The sequence below is a fragment of the Aphelocoma coerulescens genome, chromosome 1, assembly GCF_041296385.1.
Source record: "Aphelocoma coerulescens isolate FSJ_1873_10779 chromosome 1, UR_Acoe_1.0, whole genome shotgun sequence".
NCBI classification, from domain to species: Eukaryota; Metazoa; Chordata; class Aves; order Passeriformes; family Corvidae; genus Aphelocoma; species Aphelocoma coerulescens.
This window is the reverse complement of record NC_091013.1, coordinates 13,583,262-13,608,470: the sequence shown is the minus strand read 5'-3', so window position 1 is coordinate 13,608,470 and position 25,209 is coordinate 13,583,262. Positions and strand designations below refer to the sequence as shown.

At 40.6% G+C, this 25,209-nt stretch overlaps 1 protein-coding gene across 4 annotated transcripts; it reads left to right on the top strand.

Moving 5' to 3' along the window:
- The first annotated feature begins 234 nt into the window (after positions 1 to 234).
- ZFX (zinc finger protein X-linked) lies at positions 235 to 24,170 on the top strand. Of its 4 annotated transcripts, none has more exons than XM_069035597.1 (8): positions 235 to 320; positions 6,054 to 6,142; positions 6,590 to 7,156; positions 15,845 to 15,994; positions 16,187 to 16,330; positions 16,421 to 16,555; positions 18,791 to 18,931; positions 20,355 to 24,170. In XM_069035597.1, the coding sequence occupies exons 2-8, from the start codon at positions 6,082 to 6,084 to the stop codon at positions 21,539 to 21,541; spliced, it is 2,385 nt and encodes a 794-aa protein (XP_068891698.1). In that variant the 5' UTR covers positions 235 to 320; positions 6,054 to 6,081; the 3' UTR covers positions 21,542 to 24,170. The 4 variants fall into 4 exon arrangements, with proteins under 4 accessions (XP_068891698.1, XP_068891769.1, XP_068891946.1 ...); XM_069035668.1 differs by lacking the exon at positions 235 to 320 and adding an exon at positions 394 to 529; XM_069035845.1 differs by lacking the exon at positions 235 to 320 and adding an exon at positions 724 to 976.
- The last annotated feature ends 1,039 nt before the right edge of the window (positions 24,171 to 25,209 follow it).

Genomic DNA, 25,209 nt, shown 5'->3' with positions numbered 1-25,209 from the left:
CGACCGCCGCCTCGCCCGCCCCGCACAGGCCCCCGGCCCGCTCGGCCGCCCCGGCCCCCGCGGGCGGGCGGGCGGCCCGAAGCGGCGGCGGCGGCGCGCTCCCTTCCGCCTGCTCCTGGGCTCTCTCGGGCAGTGACGTGACGTGCTGACGGCGGGCCCGGCCCGGGGAGCTTGGCCGCTTCCACTCAGCTCCGAGCTCGGCCCCTCCCTCCCCTCCCGCCCGCCCGCCCCGCCGCAGCCGCCGCCGCCGCCGCCGCGCTCGGCCCAGTCGCGCTGAGAGAGGCCGCGCCGAGCGAGCGCCGCCGCCCGCCACCCGCACGGTAAGAGCCGCGGGCCGGGCCCTGCCGCCCGCCCGGCCCGGGCCTCCCCCTGCCCGCACAGGCCGCGGCGCAGGCCGCGAGGAGGCCGCAGCTAGGCCGCGCCAGGGCTCCGCCACAGGAGCGGGCCGCGGGCTCTGCGCCGGCGGGTTCCGCACGCCCGGCGCGGCCCGGGGCGGCAGGGGAGGTGGTGTGAGGAACGCGGAGCGGAGGTGGGTGGCTGCGGGCCCGGGGGGAGGCGAGTGGGGCCGGTGAGGGGTCGCGGGCCCGGCCGGGGGGGGGCTCGGAGGTGTCTGGAGGAGGAGACAAAATGGCGGCGCGCGGGGGGGGCGGAGGGCGCCGGCGCCATCTTGAATTAATCGCTCGCACAGCCGGGGCCCCGCGCGGGCCCGGCCGGGCGGGGCGGAGGAGCCTCGGGGCTCCGGCAGGGACCGCCCGCAGTCTCCACACCCTCCCCGCCTCCCGCTGCCACACTGCGAGGCACAGCGGAGCGAGGCGCGTTCCGGCCCGCGGCGGCTCCCTGCGCGGCCGCGCCGGGGCTGCCGGCCGGGTCCTCTCCTGCCCCGCCATCTCCTTCCTCTCCTCCGGCTGGGGATTCGGGCGGCGAGGGCTCGGCAGCGCCGGGAGCTCTCCCGCAGCCGCTTTCGCCCACTCGCCCCGTAAGCAGCCCCCTAATCCCCTTGGGACCCCCCTTGGTGCTGGTTCAAAGGTGCGCCTGGGATCGGTCATTTCCCTAATTTACGTTTCGTTAAGAATTAGTTTATTTCCTTTAGAATTACTGTCGTCTGGTGCACAACATCCCAGTGAAATCTGGAGAAAACCCATTTCTTTAACCGGTTTCCGCAAATACCCCACTACTGAACTACAACAAAGAGGGGAATGACTTGAGGGGGGTTTTTTACGGAATTGCAATAAAAACAGCAGCGCTGATTCTCGTGCCAAAGCTGAGGGAGATGCATGAAGAAATTAGCAGCTGAACGATCACATTGTTACATTTATAACATCGTTTTTATTTTTCTATTTCTCCACCTAGTAATAACGAGGGTTATTTTCAAGGCAGGAATTAAGGAGTATTTTTTTTTTTTTTTGCTTTTCGTGTGTGTGCGACCGAGGGCACTGTGCTTGTGTGTGCCTTGAGTTCCCCACAAGTGGGTCACGTCAGGAGAGTTGTGACACTGCAGCAGTGGCGTGGACTGAGCCCAGAGCTGCCTCAGGAGCACCGCGAAGCCTCGGTGGCTCGGGGCTCTGACCCAATTGGGACATGCCAGGCGTGCCGCAATTTTTAATGGGATGCAGCAAGGCACGACGGGAATATGGTTGTGGCTGTACACTAAGTCATCCCAGCGTGGGTAGGGGCCAGCACTTGCACGTGGGGAATTTTGCTGTTTTATACCTTGATTTGTCAGAGGTTTTCTGCCTGGATATTTGGTTTAAGGCCTTATCGCAAATTGAGAGTAGGCAAAAGACTGTGTTATGTATTTCTTTTTCACAATGATGACTTTTCTGAAGTTTCCCCTTTTTCTCCTTTTCCTTCCTGCCCCCCCCTTTTTTTTTTGAACATTTTTTGGTGAGAGCAGAGAAACTGAGAGTTTCTGTGGAATATTAAACCTGTTTTAAGGAACTCTATTTTTAAAGTTGCTCCTTCTTTAAAACATGACAGCTTGTCTATTTCTTTTTATTTTATCTTGATTACCTTGCTAGGTCTCTTGAGTCAAGGATCTGTAATGTTGCAGGACTACTGCACTATCTGCATTGCTTCTCTTGACTGATTGTTGTCATGATCATTTTTGGAATATTATTGCTAATATAGCAATACCATTTCTTCTATGAACATGTAATTTTCCATCTGTCCTTCGACTTGGAAATGTTACCTTGATTTGCATCAAGCCAAAACCAGCCAAGTCTCTGAGTAAATAGGTAAAAAACAGTTTGTAAAAACTAACTGTATGGATAGAATTAAGTGTATTGCAGAGTTGTATTAGTTCTCAATCCATGTTAAGCTGGCATGTACCCAAGCCAAGTAAAAGGTGGAGATGCTTAGTTCTTTTCAGAGATAGAAAATCTGATTCTGCGTGCCTCAGGTTTTTTGTCACAGTGGTAGAAGAGTGTTACTGGAATTCCTGAGATTTGAACAAAGAGCCACATAGTTGAGAAGAAGTAAGTGTAGGGACATGGCTGGGCACATGCTTTTCTTTGAGAGGTTGGGTTCCCAAGCTGGAAGTGAAAAATTCATTCTGTTGGCTTCAGTGCCAGAACTGGGTCCTGAGGTAAGTGTCAGCTATAATGTTTTGGAAGGACTGAGAGGAGTTTGCAGGAAGAGAGAGACTTGCAGGAAAATGAACTGCTGGAATTGCTTCTTAGCCTTTATGGTACCACAGAGCTTGGGGTGCTTGCCAAGGAATTGAAGATGTTCACTGTGGTGCTTGCAAGAAGCAGCTCTGGTATTTCTCGTGTCACGGAGCTGCTGGTGGTGCGCAGCCTTGTGGTGTTCCTTCCTTTCTGTGGCCTCATCTTGTGCCCCTGTGCTTGCCCTCTGCTCAGAGGAGTGAGCAGGAAGGAGCAGTGTTTTCTCATCTCCTGGTTAGAATGCTCAAACCTTGACGTGATTTCCAGAATCTTTTTGTATTTTTTTTACTTCAACCATAGACAAATTACTTCATGACTTTTTGGACTGCAGATTCTGATTTGGGCACTTACTATTTTAGGTAGTTCAGGTAATTCCTGTTTTAAACGTCTGCATCCTCTTCTGGTCCTCTCCTTGCAGCAAATTTCTATGGATGTGGGGCCTGTGCCCTTGTAGAGCATGTTTAAACTCTTTATGGTCCTGCACAGGGGTAAGAATTGAGGTACATTGATGTGTTGGCTGGGTCTGGATGCAAAAGCACATTATGAGAAACGTTATTTAGTAAGAGATTCACTGAGTGAAAGCACTGAAGTTTCTTTCTACTCTGGAACAAGCACCAAAGCAAATGTTGGTTGCCCTTTTAAGACTCATGCTTGAAAGCCCATGTGCCCAGGAAGTGTCTTTGGTTTGTGTGGAGCCTGAACCTTTGTTTCGAGCACGTTTTGCCAGTGTAGGTGAGAAGACCTGGCCAGTACAGAAGAGGCCAGAGTTACACAGTGTGCAGGTGGAGGGTGTGCTGGGCTGTCACTGCTGTGAAACTGGACCTCCTGAGCACCACGGGGACATTTTGGATTTAGCATCTGTTGCCTGGAATCCAGGCAGCAGCAAGAATAACAGAGAAGAGATAGTGTCAGTGGGCACTTCCAGAAAGATGGAAAGTAGCGATGGAGACCTGCATCTAATGGGTGAAGAGGATAGGGAGAAGGACAGTGAAGGAGCGCATCCCTCACAGAGACAGTGAGGAATTTAGGGAGAAGATAGGCTGGAGAAAGTACAGGCATGAATCATAAGAAGTAGGAATTTGTGGTGGTGATGGTCAGGTGGGTGGTGAAAGCAGGAGGCAGAGAAAATGAATGCCAGTTCTTCCAGTAGCTACTGGTGAACTGACACTTCAGGCCGGTCAGGTCGCAGCAGATCAGAGGCTGATGTGTATGATAATACAGCTCTCAAAAGCACAGGCACAAAGGGCATCTGAACTCTTCAGAGAGTTCCATCTTCTTATATGTGTATTGTCTGAGGAGAGAGGCAGTTTTATTTCTGCCAACCCTTAGTCCCCCTTTGCCTCCTACAAAAAAAAAAATCTCCTAATTGCTGATACAATCTTTGCTACAAACTGATGAATAGCAGAGGTTTGTGTGAATGACGGGAGTGTACTGTAGTTAGAAGCTGGAGGGATGAAATGAGCAGATGAGGTAATGAACATGATATTGGTGCAGGCACACAAAAAGTTGGAAAAGAAGCCACAGAAGAGAAGAAGCTAAACAGTGAAGGCAACACAAAATATGACAAGATGAATAGGAAGGACATTGGTAGTAGACTGGCTGGGTGTATACTGAATAGATGGAAGGAACGCAATTTGGGTATGAATAATTCTTGCTTGAATTACTGTATGGGATTTTGTTATTCTGCTCTTGTTTCTGTGGCATGGCAGAAGTTGATTGCCATCAGTCAAGCTATTTCTCGCATCTGAGGCTGAGAAACAGAGCCTTTTCTTCTGCTCTTGGTTGTCAAAAAAGCATTGGGTGAAGAGCTGTTCCTCTTAATAGTGGGCACTTCTGATGGAAGTGCTTGACAGTCAGAGTAATTGGAAGGCGATTTATGTCCAGTTGGATACCACAATGACTTGTTAACACAGCTGTCTTTAAAATATAGAGGCCTTTCAGCTGAGCCTCACACAGATGCAGAACACCTTGGAAAATTATTAGTGTGCCACTGTTTTTCTTCCAATTCAATGTCTGGCTGTACTTCTCCCTCAACTTCTGTAAGGGACAAGGTCCAAGTGACTGCACTGGAGTCTGGACAATGCCCCAAGGGAGAGTTCCAGAGGTGAAGAGTTGAGAAAATTTGAGCTAAAAAGTGGAGCAAGTTTAGAAAATACTTGTTCTAGATTATGGGTTTAGATTTGTGGTTTGTACTAGTTAGTTTTTTCTTTTGTATAGCAGCTTCCCTGATAATGAATGTAAATGTTAGTTAATGTAATTTGGAAAGGTTATGATTCTTATGGAAACCTTGGGTAGAATCTTGATATTTTGTTTGTCTTTTGTGAAAGTATCACAGAAATGGGGAGCTTTCTGCCTGTCACTGTGAGAAATGTTTGGAGGAAGAAAAATAACATCTTCCACTTTTACAGAAACACAAGCAGAAACGTGAAGGAACGTTGTTGCCTCTTGCTCATTCTGCACTTAAAAAAGTAGTTGGACTTAAGTGCAAGGGAGTAGTACAAGTTTATGTTAGACTGCATTTTACCTAACTAGGTTTGCCTGACCCTAACTGTAATGCACATATGTAAGCAGCAGAATTTAGATTGCAGTTTCACATTTTTGCAAGTATTTTAACTTTGTGGTCTTGTTTGGTTCTTTTGTTAAGAAGATTAAAATCCTAAGTCATTATGCATTGAAAAGATGTTGTTGATAATTCTGTTCAAAAATTTTGGTAGAACATGACATTTGGTAGTTTTTGAGAACTAACTTATGATACTTAAGTACTTTGTCTTGGGGCAAGAATTTTGAAAATATTCACAGATCTAGGTTTGAAAACATATGATGTTATGCTCTGAAAGCAGTTTACATTGATGAATTCAGTTGCTGAAGTGACATAATAGTGAAGTCTTGATGACTGCCCGAGTATGAACATCAGGACATCAGAACTGGTGTGCATTTCAGATAGTGAGCTTTCTATGTTTAACTTGCCATACTGAGCCTTAATGGTTTGACAGTTCTGTATTCTTCCCTGTCCAATAGGGACTTGAGTATGAACTTGTCTAGGCTTTGTCTTAATTTCTTTTTTTTTTTTTTTAAGATGATAAGGAAATTGTATTTTCACATTCCTTTATGAGCTGCTTCTGTGTTTGTGAAGCCATATGGTGTTGAGAAATGGACCCAGAATGTTGGACTTCACACTCTTGTTCAGACACTGGGTGTTTGGTCAGCCAGAGTAGTATTGCTGGAATCCCAAACTGAGGGACCCTGAGTGAAATCTGGTTCATCTTAAAGTCATGAGGTGCTGTGTGTTAACTTCCATGCACCAAAAATTTCAGATTTTCAGTGCATAGGCAGAGGCAACCTTCTTCATCTAATACAAGTGAAATAACCTTTCTTCTTTACCTTCTACAGACACTGTGACTGATGAGAGTTAAAGGCCATGGATGAAGATGGGCTTGAATTGCAGCCACATGAGCCAAATGCATTTTTTGATCCAACAGGTCTGTAAGGAGATAATATGTAGATAAGAGTGTTCACATTAGATGCAACTGACTGTTGTTTATTCTGCCTTTGCTTAGAAGTGCTGTGCTGCATCAATGCTTTTGTATAGAGTAGTCGCTTTTGAGTTTGGGTTGTTTTTATTACTCAGAGCAATATGAATGAGCTACTGTTCTTTCAGTCAAGTAATAGTTGTTTGGGTATTGGGGGAGAGTCTAAAAATTGCAAATCTTTTCTGGGAGAGAAAATCTTGTTCATCTTAATTATGTTAACATCTACTGAGGGCTTGCTTTATCTACCTATCTTAATAGCTCATATGCTGTTATGCCTGTTTTACTAAATTGTAGCATAGTGTAAAAGTTGAAGTGAAACAGAAATAATTTCAATTATTAACCACCTCATGTGAGACAGTTTTACCATTGAAGTGCTATTTTAATTGTGTTTTTCAGGAGCTGATGCAGCACATATGGATGGAGATCAGATTGTTGTGGAAGTACAGGAAACAGTATTTGTTTCAGATGTAGTCGACTCAGATATAACTGTGCACAATTTTGTTCCCGATGATCCAGACTCTGTAGTAATCCAGGATGTCATTGAGGATGTTGTTATTGAGGATGTTCAGTGCCCAGATATCATGGAGGAGCCAGACGTGTCTGAAACAGTCATTATTCCTGAACAAGTGCTGGACACAGACGTAGCTGAAGAGGTTTCTTTGGCTCATTGCACTGTCCCAGATGATGTTTTAGCTTCTGATATAACAGCAGAGACAATGTCTATACCAGAACATGTACTGACAACTGAGTCAATGCATGTACCCGAAGTTGGACACGTAGAACATGTAGTTCACGATAACGTTGAAGAAGCAGATATTGTCACCGATACTCTGGGAACAGATGTTGTTTCTGAGGAAGTCTTGGTGGCAGACTGTGCATCAGAGGCAGTGATCGATGCCAATGGAATCCCTGTGGAACATCAAGATGAGAAGGGCAACTGTGATGATTACCTTATGATTTCCTGTAAGTGTGTGGGTAAAGCCATCAAAGTTCTTATGATATGGGCTTGAAATATCTGAGGGAGGGCTTAAGACAATACCCAGAGCAGAGTTTCTGTATTTATTATTGAAATGCAGATCTCACAAATGTACTCACATGGAGGGATTTTTAGGAATGTACACCAGCTAAAAGTTCTGGTGAAGCTAATGGAGAGAAACACTGGCAAATGCACATCTGATTATAAATTATTTCTGTAGCAATTTATAGCATGAACAAAAGAGTAAGAATTCCAGTAAACCAAATGCCATATACTTAATAAGAACTGAAAGAAAATTAATGTGACAATGTTTAAAAATGCTTATATGTGCAGGTTACTAAGGTGACTACCAAGACATTAAGGAAACAAAAATATTTCATGGAAAAGAAAGAGTAAAAAACAGTGATTTCTGAAAATCCAGTCCTTGTCTTGTTTTTTTGCTAAACCCCTGCCTCTTGCACCCCAGTTACTGTTGGATACAGACAACAATATGGTTTTCTTTGCTGTTAGGATGTGTTTTCTTCTCTTGATTAAGCAAAGAGATATGCAGCTAACAAAAAGAGTAGCTATTGCTGCTCATAACTGGGAAGTGAATATCTTAATCTCCCTTAGGAACAGTGGCACAATGCATTTGAATTGTATTTCAAAAGACTTAAACAGAGGGTGGAGAAAAATAGAGCATATCATCAATCCTTTTTCTACTGAGGATATCCAGTGAACTAGAGCTTACTCTAAGTATGTTACTTATTATAGTGATTACTCAGTGCAGCACCTAGGAACATCAAGTGTCACTGCTGAACATTTATTTATTGTAGAAATAGAAAAGCCTTGTTAGGCTGGTTTGTTTAATTGCCATTTCAGGCACTTCAGTTTTGTGTGGTGTTAAATGATTCCATCGATGAGGTGTGCTTCGCGCTCTGCTTCAATTACCTTTTTTCTTTTTTTTTTTTCCTTTTTTTCTCCCTTTTTTCCCGTCTTTACTTTTGGACACGTTTTTGAAATGTATAATAACTTGTTTTAATTTTATATTCTGTACTTACAAATTTTAATGTTGCTTCTCCTTACCTAGGATCACTGCATTTCTTAATTTATCATCTCTTGAGTTCCTTGAGTAACCTTGTTGCAGCCATGTTTTGAGTTTATATGAGGTACAGTTAATTCTCTATTATCTGGGAAAACAATGAAGTGGGATAATGCAAAATATGGATAACACAAAATATTGTAAATTAAACTGCAGGATTGTACTGAGGTGAAATAGGTCAGGGGATCTGTTCTGAGATTGTATTGATCCAGACTGATAAATGCACTCTTGTCTAGTATGGTACAGATAAAACTTTCTGATTCTGGGCCCAAGTTAAATCAGATGAAAGCAGCTCAGATGCTTCTGCACCTGCTGCATAGTTAGACAGCAAACTGGATAATCTGCCTATGCATAGTTGAAGTCTGATGCTGGTGGTGATCCTTACGTCTTCCATATCCCTGACTGTAGCTCTTCAAGGTGCTGTTGCTCCTGTCTGTGCTCACTCCTCCTGTGCAGGTTTTCCTCCTGCAGCAGAGCAGGGCCTCTGGGGCTGCTGCCATGGAGCACTCTGCAAACCATGCCTGTGTAAATGCACATGAGAGGCATGGGTGGATGTGTGTCCTGTTCATCACTGGCAGTGGCTGAACGAGGACAGAATGTCTTGGTAGAGGCCATTTTGGATGATCCCTACCTAGCTGGGAAGTCTTCTTAGATGTGCCAGTTGTCAACAAGTGGTGACTGGCAGGAAACACAGGAATTTAGTTGTCACTTGTGCTGGGATACTCTCTGTATTTCTGCAGTTTCATACTTTATTTATTATTAAATGTCTCTTGTAATGTACTTTGTTTAGATTCAGAACCTTAAATAAGCCAACATTTAAAATAATCGTTACCCTACAAAATATGCATTCTTTGTGTTTAATGTTCTACAGTTCATTTTAGAGGGAAGTCCCTACTACCACCTACTGTGTTTAAAGCCTGCATAACAAGTTCTTCTGGTTGTGAAGGCAGAGTCTGGTGCTTTTCCATCAAGTAAAGGCTGTCTTGCCAAACAGTTTCTTTGTTGTATGAAAAATACTATTCGAATTAATTTTTTATTTTTTTTTTTTGTTTGCATCAGCAGTGGAGGTGTTCACTGATCTGATGCCTGCTCAGTTCTTCAGTTGAACTTAGTTAGTTTTAAAAGGTGGTCACATCAGCCAATCCTGTTTTGGATTTTTCATCCCAGCTTGTAAATTTGTATTTGTTTCTGGCAAACCTCCCTGAACTGCAGGGGCAGATGTTGGAATGTAATCTTGTCTGCCATTACAGTAGCCAAATGTTGCTGCATCCCAGATCTGGGAGCTAGACTATGTTCTTCAGAATGCCTTTGCATGTCTTATTTTAGATAGGCATTTGAAAAGCAGGGGATGACACTTCATTTTCTTTCTGTCATAGGTTTCTCTGTCTGTTTTCTTCAATGGAAGCTGTTGTCAAAATCCTTTTGTTTTTTCCAATTTTGTAGCTCTCTTTAAGCATTTCCGTTTTTGTTCCTAATGAGCTGAGTATACATAGATTTTCTTAAGATCATTTTCTTTTTCCTGAAAATACGTGATTTGAAATGACTAATCTATGTGTACTTTTAAAAAATATTGTGTTTCTGCCTTCTTTCTTGGTTTCAGACTGGTTTGTCTTTTGAAAGAATACAGTTCTGTGGGTTTAATTCTGTGACTGTGCTTAAATGAACTCAGTATTTTAATACTTCTTTTCCCAGTTAGATTTAATTTAGCTTTGGCATTAATATGCCTTTGCTTTCTTCATTTTCAAGATAATGTTTCTTGGCACAGCTTTATATCACCAGTTACTTTTTGATGTACTTAAGTTTTTTCTTGGATACTTTGTCTTTGCCCTCAAGATTCATTTTTGTTCCATGATTGATTTGGGGCACATAGAGCAGAGCAGAATCAGATACTCATTCAACTAAGAATGCAAACCTGCTAGTTAGTAGCTTGAGAAAGATGCAAGGAGGTTCAAGAAATCTTTTTTTTTTTTTCCTTTTACATGTTCCATAACAAGCCAGTTCATGAGTTGAGTCGGGAAAAAGTATAAATTGTGCTGTGACTCACACTGGTACTAATTGTTTGGTAGCTTGGAAAATAATTTTTCCAGAAGTCAAACAGTAGTGGTGAGATTAACTGGTGTTTGTCAAAAAAGCAAACATCTTGCATTTACTAACCAAGGAAAGCAGTGCCCTGTGCCTGGCAATAAGATGGAAATTGAGATTTCATTTTTCTTTCATCTGATTTCATTCCATTTGGCAAAGATAGACACCTCCTCTGGCATTAACTGATTCTATAAGATGAAAAGTTGCATTGTGATATACTCTTTATTGCAGTAAAAATTGTGAGGCGCAAAAGTTTGACAAGAGGAGTCTGGAAAGAGTGAAGGGCAGCATCACAAGGCTTAAACTGCAGCATTAAGAATTTAAATATTGGCAAATATGGCAGCTGTGTTATATCCATCCACCCATCCGCCCATCCATCCATCCACCCATTCATCTCCTTGCTTTTCTCTGAGTTAGACATGTCTCTTTGTTTTATCTGAATTAACACATTTCATTACAGGAGTCAGAACCTAGGGTAACTCAGAGAGAGAAAGGTTTCACCTAGGCCTATGAAAATCAATCCTTTTTTTGTCCTTGTTGGATGTTTAAGTTGAAAGCAGTGGATCTGATGAACAAGCCATGAGGTTCATGCTTTCCCTTTGGGCCACCCGGTAGCCTTTGAGTCAAGAAAGCAAAATGCTTTTAATTGCTGTTTTATTATAAATATCTCTCTCTTTTCCCCTGGAGGTTGCTAAAGATGCAGGAAATCACATTTTTCTTTCTGAGGCAGAACTTTCTGCCATGCCTATGTCTGACCACTGGAGTGGCACCAGCAGTTTTGCAGCTCAGGCTGCTCAGGAGGCCTCCATGAGAGGTGATGGAAATAAGAGTTACCTTGGGCTGAGTGATGTCTCAGAGCTGTGGCAGAGGACAAGAAGGACAGGTGTTGGATCCCAGTTTGGAGCTCAGGAATTGCACCTCTACTAGATTACTACCCTGGAGGGACCTTTAAATGCATAGGATATACTCTTGTGTAAAGGATTAAAATGAAAATAGAGCAGATTTCTCACAGATTAGGAAACCTGGTTTGCCATTCAATAAGTAACTGTATGGTAAAAATAACTTCTTCAGTGGACTAGGAATTGTCTGCTGTTGAATGAAGTAGATATTTCTATCACAAATAACTGAACAAAGTCAGGGGAATACAGAATGCTTTTAATCTATTTTAGAGAGAATAGTTAGTAACGGCCTTTTTCATTAAGAATGCTTAAATAGTGTTGTTTATTTTGTAAGCAGACAAGTATCCCATGATACACATTTTTGTAGCAGCTAAGAAAACCATTTGGGAACATAAAGGCTGACACAATAGATGATTCTTGTCTAATTGCTCCACTGACACATTTTTAAGATCTGTTAAACTGGTATAGGGAGACTTTTCCTTAGGTTGTTTGTTTTGGTGTGTTTTTTAGCAATGAGCAGTGGGTACTTGAAAAAGATGGAAGGTATCTTTGTGCTTAAGTGAATTTTATTTTTTTACAATCCTTTTATTTTCATCATTATTCCCATGTAGAGGAGAAATGGTAGGAAAGAATAAGTTTAAATAGTTACAGAATCCATTAAAAATAACAGCAGTTGTATTTCCATTTTTAAATTAGAAGTTAAACACTATAAGGGTACAAAGTCTTTATCTGCCTATCCATCAAATATTTGATACAAAAAGCTAAAAACAACTTTTTGGGGAAGATGTATGTATTACAGTTAAACAAAAGATGGTCTATTTAAGCAAATCAGGATCTTGGCTTAACATTTATGCTTCTGTATGGGGAAACTGACTCCAACAGTGTTTTAAATATAGGGTTATTATCAATGCATAGGAGCTTGTTTCTGTCCCAAAAATGCCATTGGACATGTTTTAATAGAAGGGTAGAGATACTGGAGATAATTGTTCTTTGGATGTTACTAGTTTATTATATGATTTTAAAAATTAAATCTAGTATTTTCTAGGAAACAAATGCTGTCATTGTGGTAGAACACATGGAATCTGTTGTTATTGTTGCCTGTATCTTTTATTTCTTTGCTTTATTCTTTATTCCTTTTTTTACCTGTTGGTCTCTTCTTGTTGATTTCCTTGGAAGTGCTAACTAGACAGGTTTTAAATATGCCACTTCTTACATGTTGTGTGACACTTGTCTCATCTGTTTGTGCTTTTAATAACAATCGTAGCATTATTTTTATATGGAAGCAATTATTGAAGTATTGAAGAAGCACATACTTATTTAATTGTTTCTTGCAGCTCATAGTATGCAAAGAGCAGGCTGCTCTAATCAGTGACGTCTGTGAAGAATCTTGGCAAACAAACCATAGACTGCATTCTTGTAATTCATGTAAAATAATACTGTGTCTAGTAATTTTTCTTTTTTTTTTTTTTAACTCTGAGATTTAGTCTGTATCCACTTGTTTACGGAATTAAAGCTACCAGCTAGTATAGGGGGGGGAAAAATCCAGACATTTAAAGTTTGTAGTGTCCAGTTCATATCTGATAAAATGGAGGCACAAGGTATGACAGCACTGGAGTAATGCTAGCCTGAACTTTTTTCTAGCATGTGACTTTTGTGATTAGTTTAGTAATGCTCAGTGGCTCCACTTAAAAGGAAGTGGTCTCTTAGAAGCTTAACTAATTCTTTTAAGTAACTTTGTTGTTGTTGTTAATGTCAAAGAGGAGCAATATGAGAGAGTATCAGCAATAGATGGTGATTTGTGGGACCCCTCGATGGGCTACAAATTTGAATTAAAAATTAATATCATCAGAGTTCCAACTTCAAACACTGATCAATCAAGTATTTTGGAATATAATTTTCTCTGGTTGAGAGACTGAGCTACATTGAGAATGCAGAAACATTGGGCAAATGTTAAATAGAAAGCAAATTTCATAAAATGCTGCCAGAGCATCAGTGAATCAGTATAAATAAATGCTTGTGTAGCCATAGGACAAAATACCTTGGAAATGGTACTTTCTGTAATAGATACCCATTCTCTTCGACCTCGTTTGTCTCTTCCTTTGATTTTTATCTTTTTTCTTTTCTTTTTCTTTCCACCCTATTTTTCATCCTGTTACCTGTTTGTTCCTACACTGCAAATATTACTGCTTGTCAAGCCCATCAGGGACTTCAGTTTTTAAATGATTACCACCTGTCAAGAGTGAATTTTTTTCTTTTTGAATGAGAGAAGTTGGCCTCATACTGCCTACACATCAATTTCCTTACAGTTTAATGGCTCTGTTAAATAAATATTTAAACTGGTTGTTGTATTTTTAAAACAATGTTGGATATAAAGGGAATTCAGGGATTAACAAACTCTAAATTGTGTAACAATTTTTTTATTATGTTTGATAAAATAATACTTTTAATCTTGGAGAACTTATTTCAAAGCATAAATAGAGCATGTTTTTAAGACTTAGAATTCTTCTGTTGTGTGAAAGTTATCAATGGATACTTCCATAAATAAATGGAAGTAAAAAACTCTGGTTTGGTTAAAAGAAATGGGTTTGTTTCATATCATGCACATAGGTTTGTTTTCTCTCTGATTGACTCAGCCATGATTTTCCTTCCTTGTGGGTATGTTCCAGCATCAGTTGATCTTGGTGGCAGACTTCCCTTTCGGCTTCAGAGTTGTAAAGTCAGTCTACACTGATTTGAAAGCCTTCCAAATACATGTTCCTGACACTGGAAACAACCGAGTTAAGGGAGAACAACTACATAAATGTACTGTAGGAACAAAAACAAGTTTTCTTTTTTGTCAGAGTTCCAATGACATTTGGTATATCACAGATATGACAAAGAAGTCATGGAAGTCTGTAACTGAATATAGACACTGTGGAGCTACAGTGTTAATGTGATTCAAAAGAACATCTTAAGGTTTTTACTTCTAAATGCTTTGGGGTCTCAGCTACAAGATGTTATGTTGTCCTGTGACACAAAGTAATTTTTAAAACATCCTACTGCTTGAAACAATCTGTACTGTGGCCACTGATCGTGATCTTGGCATTAGAGCATTTAATGGTTTTTTCTGCTGTTCTTTTGGTGAGGAGAGAGACAGATGAATTTATGTTAGTGGTTTATAATTTATTGTTGTTCATATTTTTTGTGAGTAATGATGCCTGATTGAGAAATTGTACTTAAATACAGTTGTGTTTGATACATGAGACAGAACATGTGATAGTTTATCTAATTCAAAGACTAATTTATTGACTTCGTGGCAGGAAAATAATAGTAATAACATTTTGAGCTTTTTTTTAAGTATGTATTAAAATAAATATAAGAATGCTGAGTTTCTGAGTAGTAAAGCTATGATTTATGAGGGTAGTTCAATAAGTGCTAGTAAAGTAAGCATACTTTGTGAAGTATTTGATATGTGCTAGGCATGGTAGTTGAAAATTCTTCACCATTTGTAGGGCAGTTCTTAGACTTTTATTACAAATTCCATGTCTTGTCATGAACTGAAGTCATGCATGACTCTAAGGGAGTGACAGTGAAGTCACAAATTACAAAAGTATTCTGTAATGTTAAGAATTCTTAAATAATCTCAACACTGGAGAAACTTCTGGGGCTTCTGAGAATTGGAAGATTCTCCAAAGGTCTTGAGATGCTGGATTTGATTTTTGTGCATGCATACTTAACTATTTTTTTCTTGAAAATCTCTTCTTGGTAAAGTAAGAAGGGGAGAGGTGCCCATGTACAGTATGCCTCAAAAATCAAGTGTGTTCCTCCTAAAGCTGGCTGTCAGCCATGGGTATGTGGGAGCCTGGGCAAGTTCTGGCAGTTCAGGCTGGAGCGTGGTTGCAGGTGCCCTTCTGGAGGTGGGAGAGCAAAGTCTGGGAGTACCCAGGGCTGCAGCAGGAATGCAGTGCAGGGCCCTGTCAGGAAGGGCACCGTGGACAGGTTTCGAGTGCTGCAGTGGCAGGTCAGTGCTCAGGCGCTCTGCTCCGCCCTCCAGCTGTGGAGGCCATGAGGAGAGAGGAGGGGTTTCTTCCTGAAGGTGCCGTGCAGGTTTCCTCTCCAGCAGCTGAAAAGGCATCGGTACCAGTGCTTTGCAGGGAACCAGGTCTGACAGGCAGCAGTAGTACCACTTGCATTAGAGACAGGGTTAAGCAACAGATAATGCTTTTGAAAAGAACAATTAATAGGTTATTAGTTGTGAAGGAGAAAGCATTTAAAACTGAGAATAGGTGAAATTATGCCATAGAGTGAAGTAGTGATGTGTACTTTCTTCCTACCATCATCTTGCTGTAGATCACAGTTTCCTTATTATCATTGCCTGGTGTGGTGCTCATGCTTCTAGTTTTGTCACTGTAGCATTCTTGCACTTCCCCCTTAACTAGAAGATAATAGCTTGAATTTATTTTTGTGTTTACTGTCACTGTTCTCAAGGATATGAAAAAAAAATTAATGGGTAGGTTCTTTATCACAACTTTTTAATTTTAAACTGCTTCCGAATTTGAGTAATAAATTAATAAAGTCTTTCATATATGTCTGTCTGCATATGACTGGGTAATTGTAATAACTTGTTTTTGTAGTGGATGATGCTGGTAAGATAGAACACGAAGGTTCTGCTGAAATTACCATGGAAGCAGAGTCAGAAAGTGGCTCTTGTAAAGTGGATGGCATTTGTCCAGAAGTCATCAAGGTCTATATATTCAAAGCAGATCCTGGAGAAGACGATTTAGGTAAAATACACTTGTTTGAGAATACTCCGACCTGACACTTGAAATTTTGCATGAGATTGTGGTTTCTCTCAAGTGGTCTGTAAAGACCTATGAGTATGGTACCAAAGAGTGACAAACTTCCAGTTTTTTGTGGTTTAGCATAGATATTGGTCAAGTGTATTTAAAATATTTTGCTCTGGTCTTCCTAATTAGGGGGCACAGTAGACATTGTGGAGAGCGAGCCAGAGAATGACCACGCAGTTGGATTGCTCGATCAAAATAGCAGTATTCGTATTCCAAGGGAGAAAATGGTTTACATGACTGTAAATGATTCTCAGCATGAAGACGAAGACTTAAGTAAGTAGGTGGCTTTCCTTTGGGAACAGGGATTTTCACTTTCAGCAGTGCAACATTCCTATAATTTCTTTTTACTTCTCTTTCTCTTAGATGTTGCAGAAATAGCTGATGAGGTTTATATGGAAGTGATTGTAGGAGAGGAGGACGCAGCAGCTGCCCATGAACAGCAAATCGATGACACCGAAATTAAAACTTTCATGCCCATAGCTTGGGCAGCAGCTTATGGTAAGTAGTACTCAAAAGAATTATTCATGGTGACACTGCAGCAAAGTGTCAGGGATTGGTTTTTGGAGGGTAGTGTTGAATATTTGTGCTTTTGTGTTTGTTTTTAGAGCTTTAGTTTAAGAATGGTTTCTTAGCATAATGAGCCTTAAAAAGAAAGAAAGAGGGAAGCTGTAAGGCAGGCTTCTTCTTGCTCCTATTTAACAGGTATTTTCCTTCATACTTTCATGATGTAAAAGGGGAAATACGTGAACTTCCAGCTAAAAAATTATATCTCAAGTACATCTGTTCTTCATATCTTTAGGACACAGTGAGAGCTGGCTTTGGAGTAGAACTGAGTATTTTTATTTGGGGGGGGAGCAAAAAAAGGCAAGTGGGAATATGTAAGATTCAGTGTAGCAGTGAAAAGCAACACGGAGCTCTAGCTTTATTTAAGTGCTTTCTAGAAGGATCATATATATATATATGTGATTTCACTAATGGCAGTAATTAACTGATTAATGAAAAGAAGTTGGAGGGAAACATGTTAAAATTGTAGCAGAACTCCTTGAGAGTATTTCCAGCATGCAGGACCTGGTATCTGAACACCAACTGGTGCACAAACTGATTTCCAAGACTTTTGTAAGCTTAAGACCACAATTTCATCTGAAAAAAATGTTTCTGTATTGCCCTACTGCCCCTTTCTCCTTCTAAACAAAACAAAAGAAATAGTGGGGTAGAGGACAAAGCTTACGTGTCTGCATGATGTGGATTGTGGTGATGGTGCCAGCAGACAATTGTGCTGGGAGTACAGTGGGGCTGGAATCTTGGACATAAGTCAGGAAGGGCAAGATCCCAGGGAGCAGTGTGTTTAAAAGTTATGTAGGGGTTGGATGGTAGAGCACCCGATGCCTTATCTTAGGCCATATACTGGTGAACACAGTTTGAGTAGAGAAGGAAATGACATAAGCCAGTCTGAGTGGGAATTAAAAATGAAACTGAGTGAACTTGAAACAAGTTGTGTACTAAGCATTCAGTGATTTTGGAGAAGGGGGAGAAAATGAGCAGAATGTATTAAAAACAGTGAGATGGAATTGAAAGGAGAATTTAAGAATGCAGGAAACAGGGGAGTGGTTCCATTGTCAAGAGTAAGCAACCTAGCATGCAGGATGAGAGATGGTGGGGACAGGGAGAAATTAAGCATGAAGGCCTGAAAATGGCAGAGGAACACTTGAGCTACCATATAGATGAGACTCTTCAGGCTCTGCACATGCTTTTGCCTGGCTCTGAGTCTCCTTACATTAATCATGAATATTAATTCTCAGCACTCTCATATTAAAGGAACAGCTATTGAGCATCTTGCACTTTCTTCCACTTGAGTCTTCCTGTCTTATTTGTATGCTTTGCTTTCACTAGGAAATGTTGGCTTTTATTGATTCAGGTAAATACTTGACCACAACATTTATGATTAAAGTTTACTTTTGCCCTTAAATCACCAATGTTAAACTAATTGCCAGTAAATACCTTCTCAAATGTAATTGATAATTTTCATGTTTGTTTTACATACAGTGATACCATTTGTGTATTAAACACAAAGCTCTGTGAGGCAAAGACTGTGTCCTCCTTTCTGTTACACAACACTGAGCATGCTCTTTGTTCCCACTAGAAAGAATTTGTAAGTGCTAAAGCATCAGGTGTATAAGTAGTGTGCGCTTTGTGTGCCACTTAATGGGCTGTTCAGAAGGATTCTTTGATTGCAGCTCCAGTTCAGAAACTTGGTGTGTGACAGACTTCAGTCAGGTGAATTCAGACATACAGAAGTGAATGAGGGCTCACACACAAATGTGTTTCAGGACTGAGAAGAAAATCGGGCACAGTAAATATTGTGACATGCTATTATATATACTAATGTTAAACATTTTGGGTATAATTAACAACCAAAGAGATGCAAAAAATGCTGCATTTGAAGGAGAATTCTCTATGTAATGGAAAGCCATTAATTTCTGTACATTATGTACTCCTGTAAAATTAGGGTAACAAAGCTAATGCTCATAATACCAAACATAATTCCTAAGTTACATAGTGAGACATTTTGCAGCTTGTGCTGTACATGATCACAGTTTGATTGAATGTCCAGATAATAGTTCATCATTTCTGTTGCTACCATTGTAGAATTTGTGCTCGAATTACCTGTAGTGTTGGTAGGTAACTTTTAAACTTAGTTGGTAGGTAATACATTTTAAACTTATTACTTGGTAGGTAATAATAATGATGGCATCGAAAGTCGGAATGGCACTGCAAGTGCTCTTTTGCACATAGATGAGTCATCTGGACTTGGGAGACTGGCCAAGCAAAAACCAAAGAAGAAGAGGAGACCTGAGTCCAGACAGTATCAGACAGGTGAGTATGTGGTGCCTGGCTCTACTCTCATTCGTCCAGGTGCTTGCCCATAAACAGATGCATGTGGAGTGTCTTGTAAAAAGAGGGATTTGGGGAATTACTTGGTTGACAACACTTCTGCTTTATAAATGAGTGCATATTTTATTTTACAAATTTTAAATACATGGGTAATTTGGATTGTGGCAGGTGTTTTAATGGAAACCATCTCTGACACAGGAAAAAGTCAGTATTATAGCAAAAGCTTAGAAACCTGCATACTTAACTTGCCACACCAGTTCTAATGTTTAATGGAACTTTTTTAAAGGTGATGTTAGATAAACAGTGTTCTGTAATAGTGCCTTTTAAAAACCCTTTTTGTCTTTATTGAAAATACATAGAAGAATGCATTTCATTATGTCAGCTCAGTAGGTAGCTGAAAAGTCTGAACACTGTATATTAATGTTCAGTAGGGTAACTTCTATACCCTTTTCTGTTTTAATGGTGAAATAAAATGTTTGTGCCTATCTTTTTCCTTTCATCTGTAAGAACGTAAGTTCTCTATGGCAAAATTTGGTTTCTGCTGTTACTGCATTACAGTCAGAATATTTATTTGGTTTGATAAAGTTAAAAAACCACACAGCTGTTTTCCTTAGTAGCCTTGCCTTAAATAATGCTAAAAGTTTCCTTCCAAATCATGACTTAACTGTAGGAGTTCTGTTTTGTTTAGCCCTGAGTTAGTAAACTGTGTAGGTTAAAGTTGGTCTTTTCTATTTCCAGCTAGTCAGTTCTCTTTATAAAAAATTTTTGGAAAAGACAGCTTTTTAAACGTGCTTAGGCAAATTCAGGGTAAACAAACCAGACTGATGAGTGCAAATAATTTCCAAAGCTTTAAGGTTTCTGTGTGTGAAACATGTTCTTACTGATTCCTGCTTGGTACCTCTTCAGATTGTAGCTGTGACAGATGGCATAAGAAGGAGGTGTTAGTTTGGGGGCATCTGAATAGTAGTCAGCGGTAGGTGATTAAACTGCCAGATTAAACTTTTATCTGCGGATTTGTGGAGAGTCAAGAGAAGATCATGTGCTTTGCTTACTAGATGATACTCAGTTTAACAAGCTGGCTGCTGTTCTTTGCACCAGCCATTGGTTTCTGCATGTATTTAATGTGTGAACTCAGTCAGAATTCTTCAAAACAGAATTATTTGAGGTCAAGAACATCTTTGGTTGTCTCCATCAAAAAACAGTGTTTCTCTTAGTAATAAAAATGAGTGAAAGTATTAATTCCCTCAGTTTCTTCTGCCTAACTCAGTAACAAGCTTGTTTATTGTATAGTAAAATGTATGTATCCCATCTTACTCAACAATTCATCTTATTGTTAACACCTGACATTTATTGAAGTGTAGTTTTGTTGTATAATACTGATAAAGGGTTTTTTTGTTGTTTTCAGCAATAATCATTGGCCCTGATGGTCATCCATTGACAGTCTACCCCTGCATGATTTGTGGAAAGAAATTTAAATCCAGAGGTTTCTTGAAAAGGCACATGAAAAACCACCCGGAGCACCTTCTTACTAAGAAGAAATACAGATGTACAGACTGTGATTACACTACGAATAAAAAAATAAGTTTACATAACCACTTGGAGAGTCATAAGCTGACCAACAAAACAGAAAAGCTTATTGAATGCGATGAGTGTGGGAAAACCTTCTCTCATGCAGGAACTTTATTTACTCACAAGATGGTGCACAGGGACAAAGGAGTTAATAAAATGCACAAGTGCAAATTCTGCGATTATGAGACAGCAGAACAAGGGTTACTGAGTCACCACCTTTTGGCTGTCCACAGCAAGAACTTTCCTCACATTTGCGTGGAGTGTGGCAAAGGGTTTCGCCATCCGTCGGAGCTCAAGAAGCACATGCGGATCCACACTGGTGAGAAGCCCTACCAGTGCCAATATTGTGAATACCGATCTGCCGACTCTTCCAACTTGAAAACCCACGTAAAGACTAAACACAGTAAGGAAACGCCGCTGAAGTGTGATATTTGTTTCCAGACTTTTTCAGATACCAAAGAGCTACAGCAGCATACGCTTATGCATCAAGAAAGTAAAACACATCAGTGTTTGCATTGTGACCATAAGAGCTCAAACTCGAGTGATCTGAAACGACACATAATTTCAGTCCACACAAAAGACTATCCTCATAAGTGTGATATGTGTGATAAAGGCTTTCACAGGCCTTCAGAACTGAAAAAACACGTGGCGGCTCACAAGGGTAAAAAATTGCACCAGTGCAGACATTGTGACTTTAAAATTGCAGATCCGTTCATTCTGAGTCGCCACATACTCTCAGTTCACACAAAGGATCTTCCATTCAGGTGCAAGAGATGCAGAAAGGGCTTTAGGCAACAAAACGAGCTGAAAAAACACATGAAAACACACAGTGGCAGGAAAGTTTATCAGTGTGAGTACTGTGAGTATAGCACTACAGACGCCTCAGGCTTCAAACGGCATGTGATTTCCATTCACACAAAAGACTACCCTCACCGGTGTGAGTATTGCAAGAAAGGGTTCCGAAGGCCTTCAGAGAAGAACCAGCACATTATGCGACATCATAAAGATGTTGGGCTGCCTTAAAGTCTCTTTCACAGACTTATGGCTGGAATTATAAAGGAAATTTGCCTTTCAGGCAGTTAGCTTATTTTAAAGCCAATCACCTGCGATCACACACACACAAAAAAAAAAACCCACAAAAAAAATACTGTGCATTTGATTTGTTGCTGTATAAAAATAGGATTATTGCTTCTAGTTGACTTTTATACCTTTTGTTCAATAGCGTGTTCTGAATTCTATTCAGTTTGTTTAATAAATGAAGAAAAGATGGCAACAATAAAGTTGCATTTAATAAAGTAAACCCTGTCTCTTACTGAATTTTTCAACCGTATAGTTTATTTAAGTATATTTATCTTACTGACCTCGTTGATACTCACAGTGTCCATGTTAATGCAGTTTTGTCGTGAATTTTAAAAATACGAAATTTCTCTTGATAAAATTGTCAGAGGTGTGTATAAAATGGGGAATTGTCATGTTGACAGTAAAGTCACTAGGGCCCACCTGATTGTCTTGTTTTAACTATACACTTTGTGGCAGGTTAACTATTTTCTGGTTGAGGAGTTACAAGTCTCACTTCGTGTTTTCATTCTGGTTTCAGAAAAGAAAAATACATTAAAAATGGTTTGGGGCTGGTTTTATCTTTCCTGGGCAAATTTTAAAGTATGTGCAAATACTACATTTATTGTTCTGTGCTTCTTTGTCTTTGAAAGGTTTTGTGTGTTACAAAAGAGTTGGGTTTTTTCCGCTTTACTCCTGTCAATGTTGGAAATGTAAAATACTCTTATTCCATTTGCAGAGTTAACAATACATCACAACTGTCTGTATGTGCTGGTAAACGTACCTCAAACTTTATGCTTTTATGTATGTTGGTATTTCTTTGAAAGAGCAGTTTGTGGTTCAAGTCACATTTTTATTGTTAGTTGTTTAAGAATAAAATTTAAGACCAAGAGGTGCCTCGATTTTGGAAACCAGATATTTACAGTGAGAGCTTAAGAAGGGAACGGAGCGGAGCAGATGAGTTCATAAGGAGTAGAGATGTTGTAACGTAGATATCCCTAATAAGAAAAGTAACTTATGAAAGATGCAGTTGTTACTAAATTGAATGTTTTTCCTGAGCCATTAGTAGCTGTGTTCAGCTGCTGTTTATTAATTAGTACAGTATCCAGAATTAACCCAGTTCTTTTAATCTGTTTATAAACAGCTGGGAGAATATTACAATTATTAGATGCAATTTTGCCACCTGAAGACTATTATAAAGTAGCGCCATATCATTTGCTAATTGCTGTGTAAATGTACCAAGCACTAAAGTCATGTACTTTAACAGCAACTGTGGAGCAAAAAACCCAAGCCATTTTAATTACAGGCCAGATTTTAGGACTTGGCCCTGTTCCCCTTGCTCAAATTCCCACTCCAGCCACTGTTTCATGATGGATTGCAGAATTCAGTCCTGGCTGCCTGCCAGATTAGGATAGATTTGTAACCAACAATTCACTAATGGAGAGGCTTCAGAGCCTGGGCCAGTGTTAATTCCTGTTTCTAGGCAGGTGAACTTCCAATTGAATCAAACAGGAATTACAGTGATGGTTTTAAGTCTGGGGTGATAGGAGAGACAAAGGTTTCCTTTTTGGATGTGCATCTTCTAGGCCTTTTGTATTTTGTCTTGTTACCGAGTCCTGCCCCTACTGCTCATCCCTCCTGTCTCACTGTAAGCTGAAATTCTTGTCTGTAGTGTGCAGTTCAGGAGAGCCCAATGCCATGTCACTGCCTGTGTTGTAGGGTGGTTTTTTCTTTCTTTGCCTGCTTGCAGTGCCCCCACACTTGCCCGGTGTGCTCTGTGTAATATTGCTACTAGCGGGCCGTGACCCTTTAGCGTGTAATACCTGGCTGTGCTGCATTGTGCCTTCCTTGAAATCCCCACTGAAGCCAGTGGATTTCCTACATGGCCGCAGTGTCCGTTGCCTGCTGATGCCAAACCAGATGCAGTAAAACCCAGCAGAGATTCCCACTCGCTTCTTGCAAAGTACCCACCTGTGACTACTTTTTTTTCCTCTCTTACGTTCAAGCATTTTCTAACTGGAAACCTGGAAAGTGTACAATAAATTCCCATAGCAGTGCTGAGGATTTTAGCCACTTTGAACTTTATTTTTTTAAATAAGCTGAAAGACAAAGAACACAATTTTACGCATTTTCTTTCTCTTACGTAGCCTGGAATCATACACACTTTTTTTTTCTTTTTCTTTTTTTTTTTTTTTTTTTTTTTTAAAGCACAATGTTGAAACTTTTTTTTTATAATTAAGGGTTTGGTCAAGTGGATTTTGTAAAATGTATTTGTCTGTATAAAGAGAAAATGAAATTATAGCTATTGTTAATGTACTGACATTAGTTACAGGTTAGTTTTAATTCTTAAATAATTTGCTTAGCAAATGCTATAAAATGGATGTTTCAGTTTAATGTTTAAAAAAGGTACAGATTTTTACAAGGACATAATATAAATTATTGTTCTGTAGAAAATACCCTGTTAAATATTGTATACGTCCTTCCCTCTGTACACTTTGTAAAAAAGACAAAAGAAAAAAACAAAATACATAGAACCATATAGGGATGTGTGACATTATTGTAATTGTGTACTTGATAATAACGTGAAAAAATAAAATTCAAAATATTTTCCTTTTAAAGAACGTTTAGTCTATTTGATGCCAGTTCTGAGATGGAGCCTTGTTCTGAGGGACACGGTCATCTGCACTTTAACTTCCCTTCTGCTCCCTGCTCTTCGGCTCATTTTGTGTTGTACTGGGGTGGAGTAGTTCAGTCCCTGCTGTGGCTGAAACGTTCCTTTACCTGGAAGTCTGCAAAAGTGAAAGGGATGGCAGGTCTTCGAAATCCATTTTAATGCCTGGTTTTATATTAAAGAATTCATGTCTGATAAACTTACTATAATGCCTTTGTGTTTTTCAGCAAGGTGGTTACTTACTAAGGGCTACTACACTGTCCCAAAACGTCTCACCAGACCTTGAAACAAATGAGGGGCACTGCTGTTGTTGGGACTGATTAAATGTTTCCTGGTGCCTCTTTTGCCACGTGAGCCCCAGCAGGAGCCCTGCTCCCTCCCTTCCAGCTGGGATGGGTGAGCACGATGCAGCTCAGGCCGGGAGGATACCTGAGCTGGGCCCCTGCCCAGCCTCTCCCCCCGCGGCTCCCGGTGCAGGGCAGGCAGTGGCCGGCTGGGGACTGTGGTTGTTTTCCCCACTGCTGTCCGAATGCCTCAGCCCAGTTAAATTCGTCTGGGCTGGTGGGAGCTCCTTTGGCAATGGTCTGTCTGGCACAGGCCATCCCACGCCGACAGCGCGCGTCACCCAGCGCCAGCCCGCTGGTCCCACGATGGCAGAGGTGCTGCTGGGTGTCACTGCCCTCTGTCTGCACCTGCCTTCCGAGGGAGGAAGTGGCGTGTCTGCTGGCCCAGATACCTTCAGGACATTCACACCAGTTGATTCACTCTCACTGGTACCTTTAGGAAATGCTGACTTACTCCTCATCTCAGTTCAGCCCCACTGGCATTGGGCAACTCTTCACAGTAAGAATCTGTCACACGGCATAGCCAGCAATCTCCCTTTGATTTGGTTTGGGTTTTTGTTTTCTCCATCTACTTCATGTTCCTCAACCACTCATCATGAAACTGTACGTTAAGTACCAGA

Bases quoted from the DNA above. Each gene is read 5' to 3' on its own strand.
- ZFX (XM_069035597.1), top strand. From the start codon at position 6,082: ATGGATGAAGATGGGCTTGAATTGCAGCCACATGAGCCAAATGCATTT. The intron at 7,157-15,844 runs GTAAGTGTGTGG...TTGTTTTTGTAG, and splicing joins TGATTACCTTATGATTTCCT to TGGATGATGCTGGTAAGATA. The intron at 15,995-16,186 runs GTAAAATACACT...CTTCCTAATTAG, and splicing joins TCCTGGAGAAGACGATTTAG to GGGGCACAGTAGACATTGTG.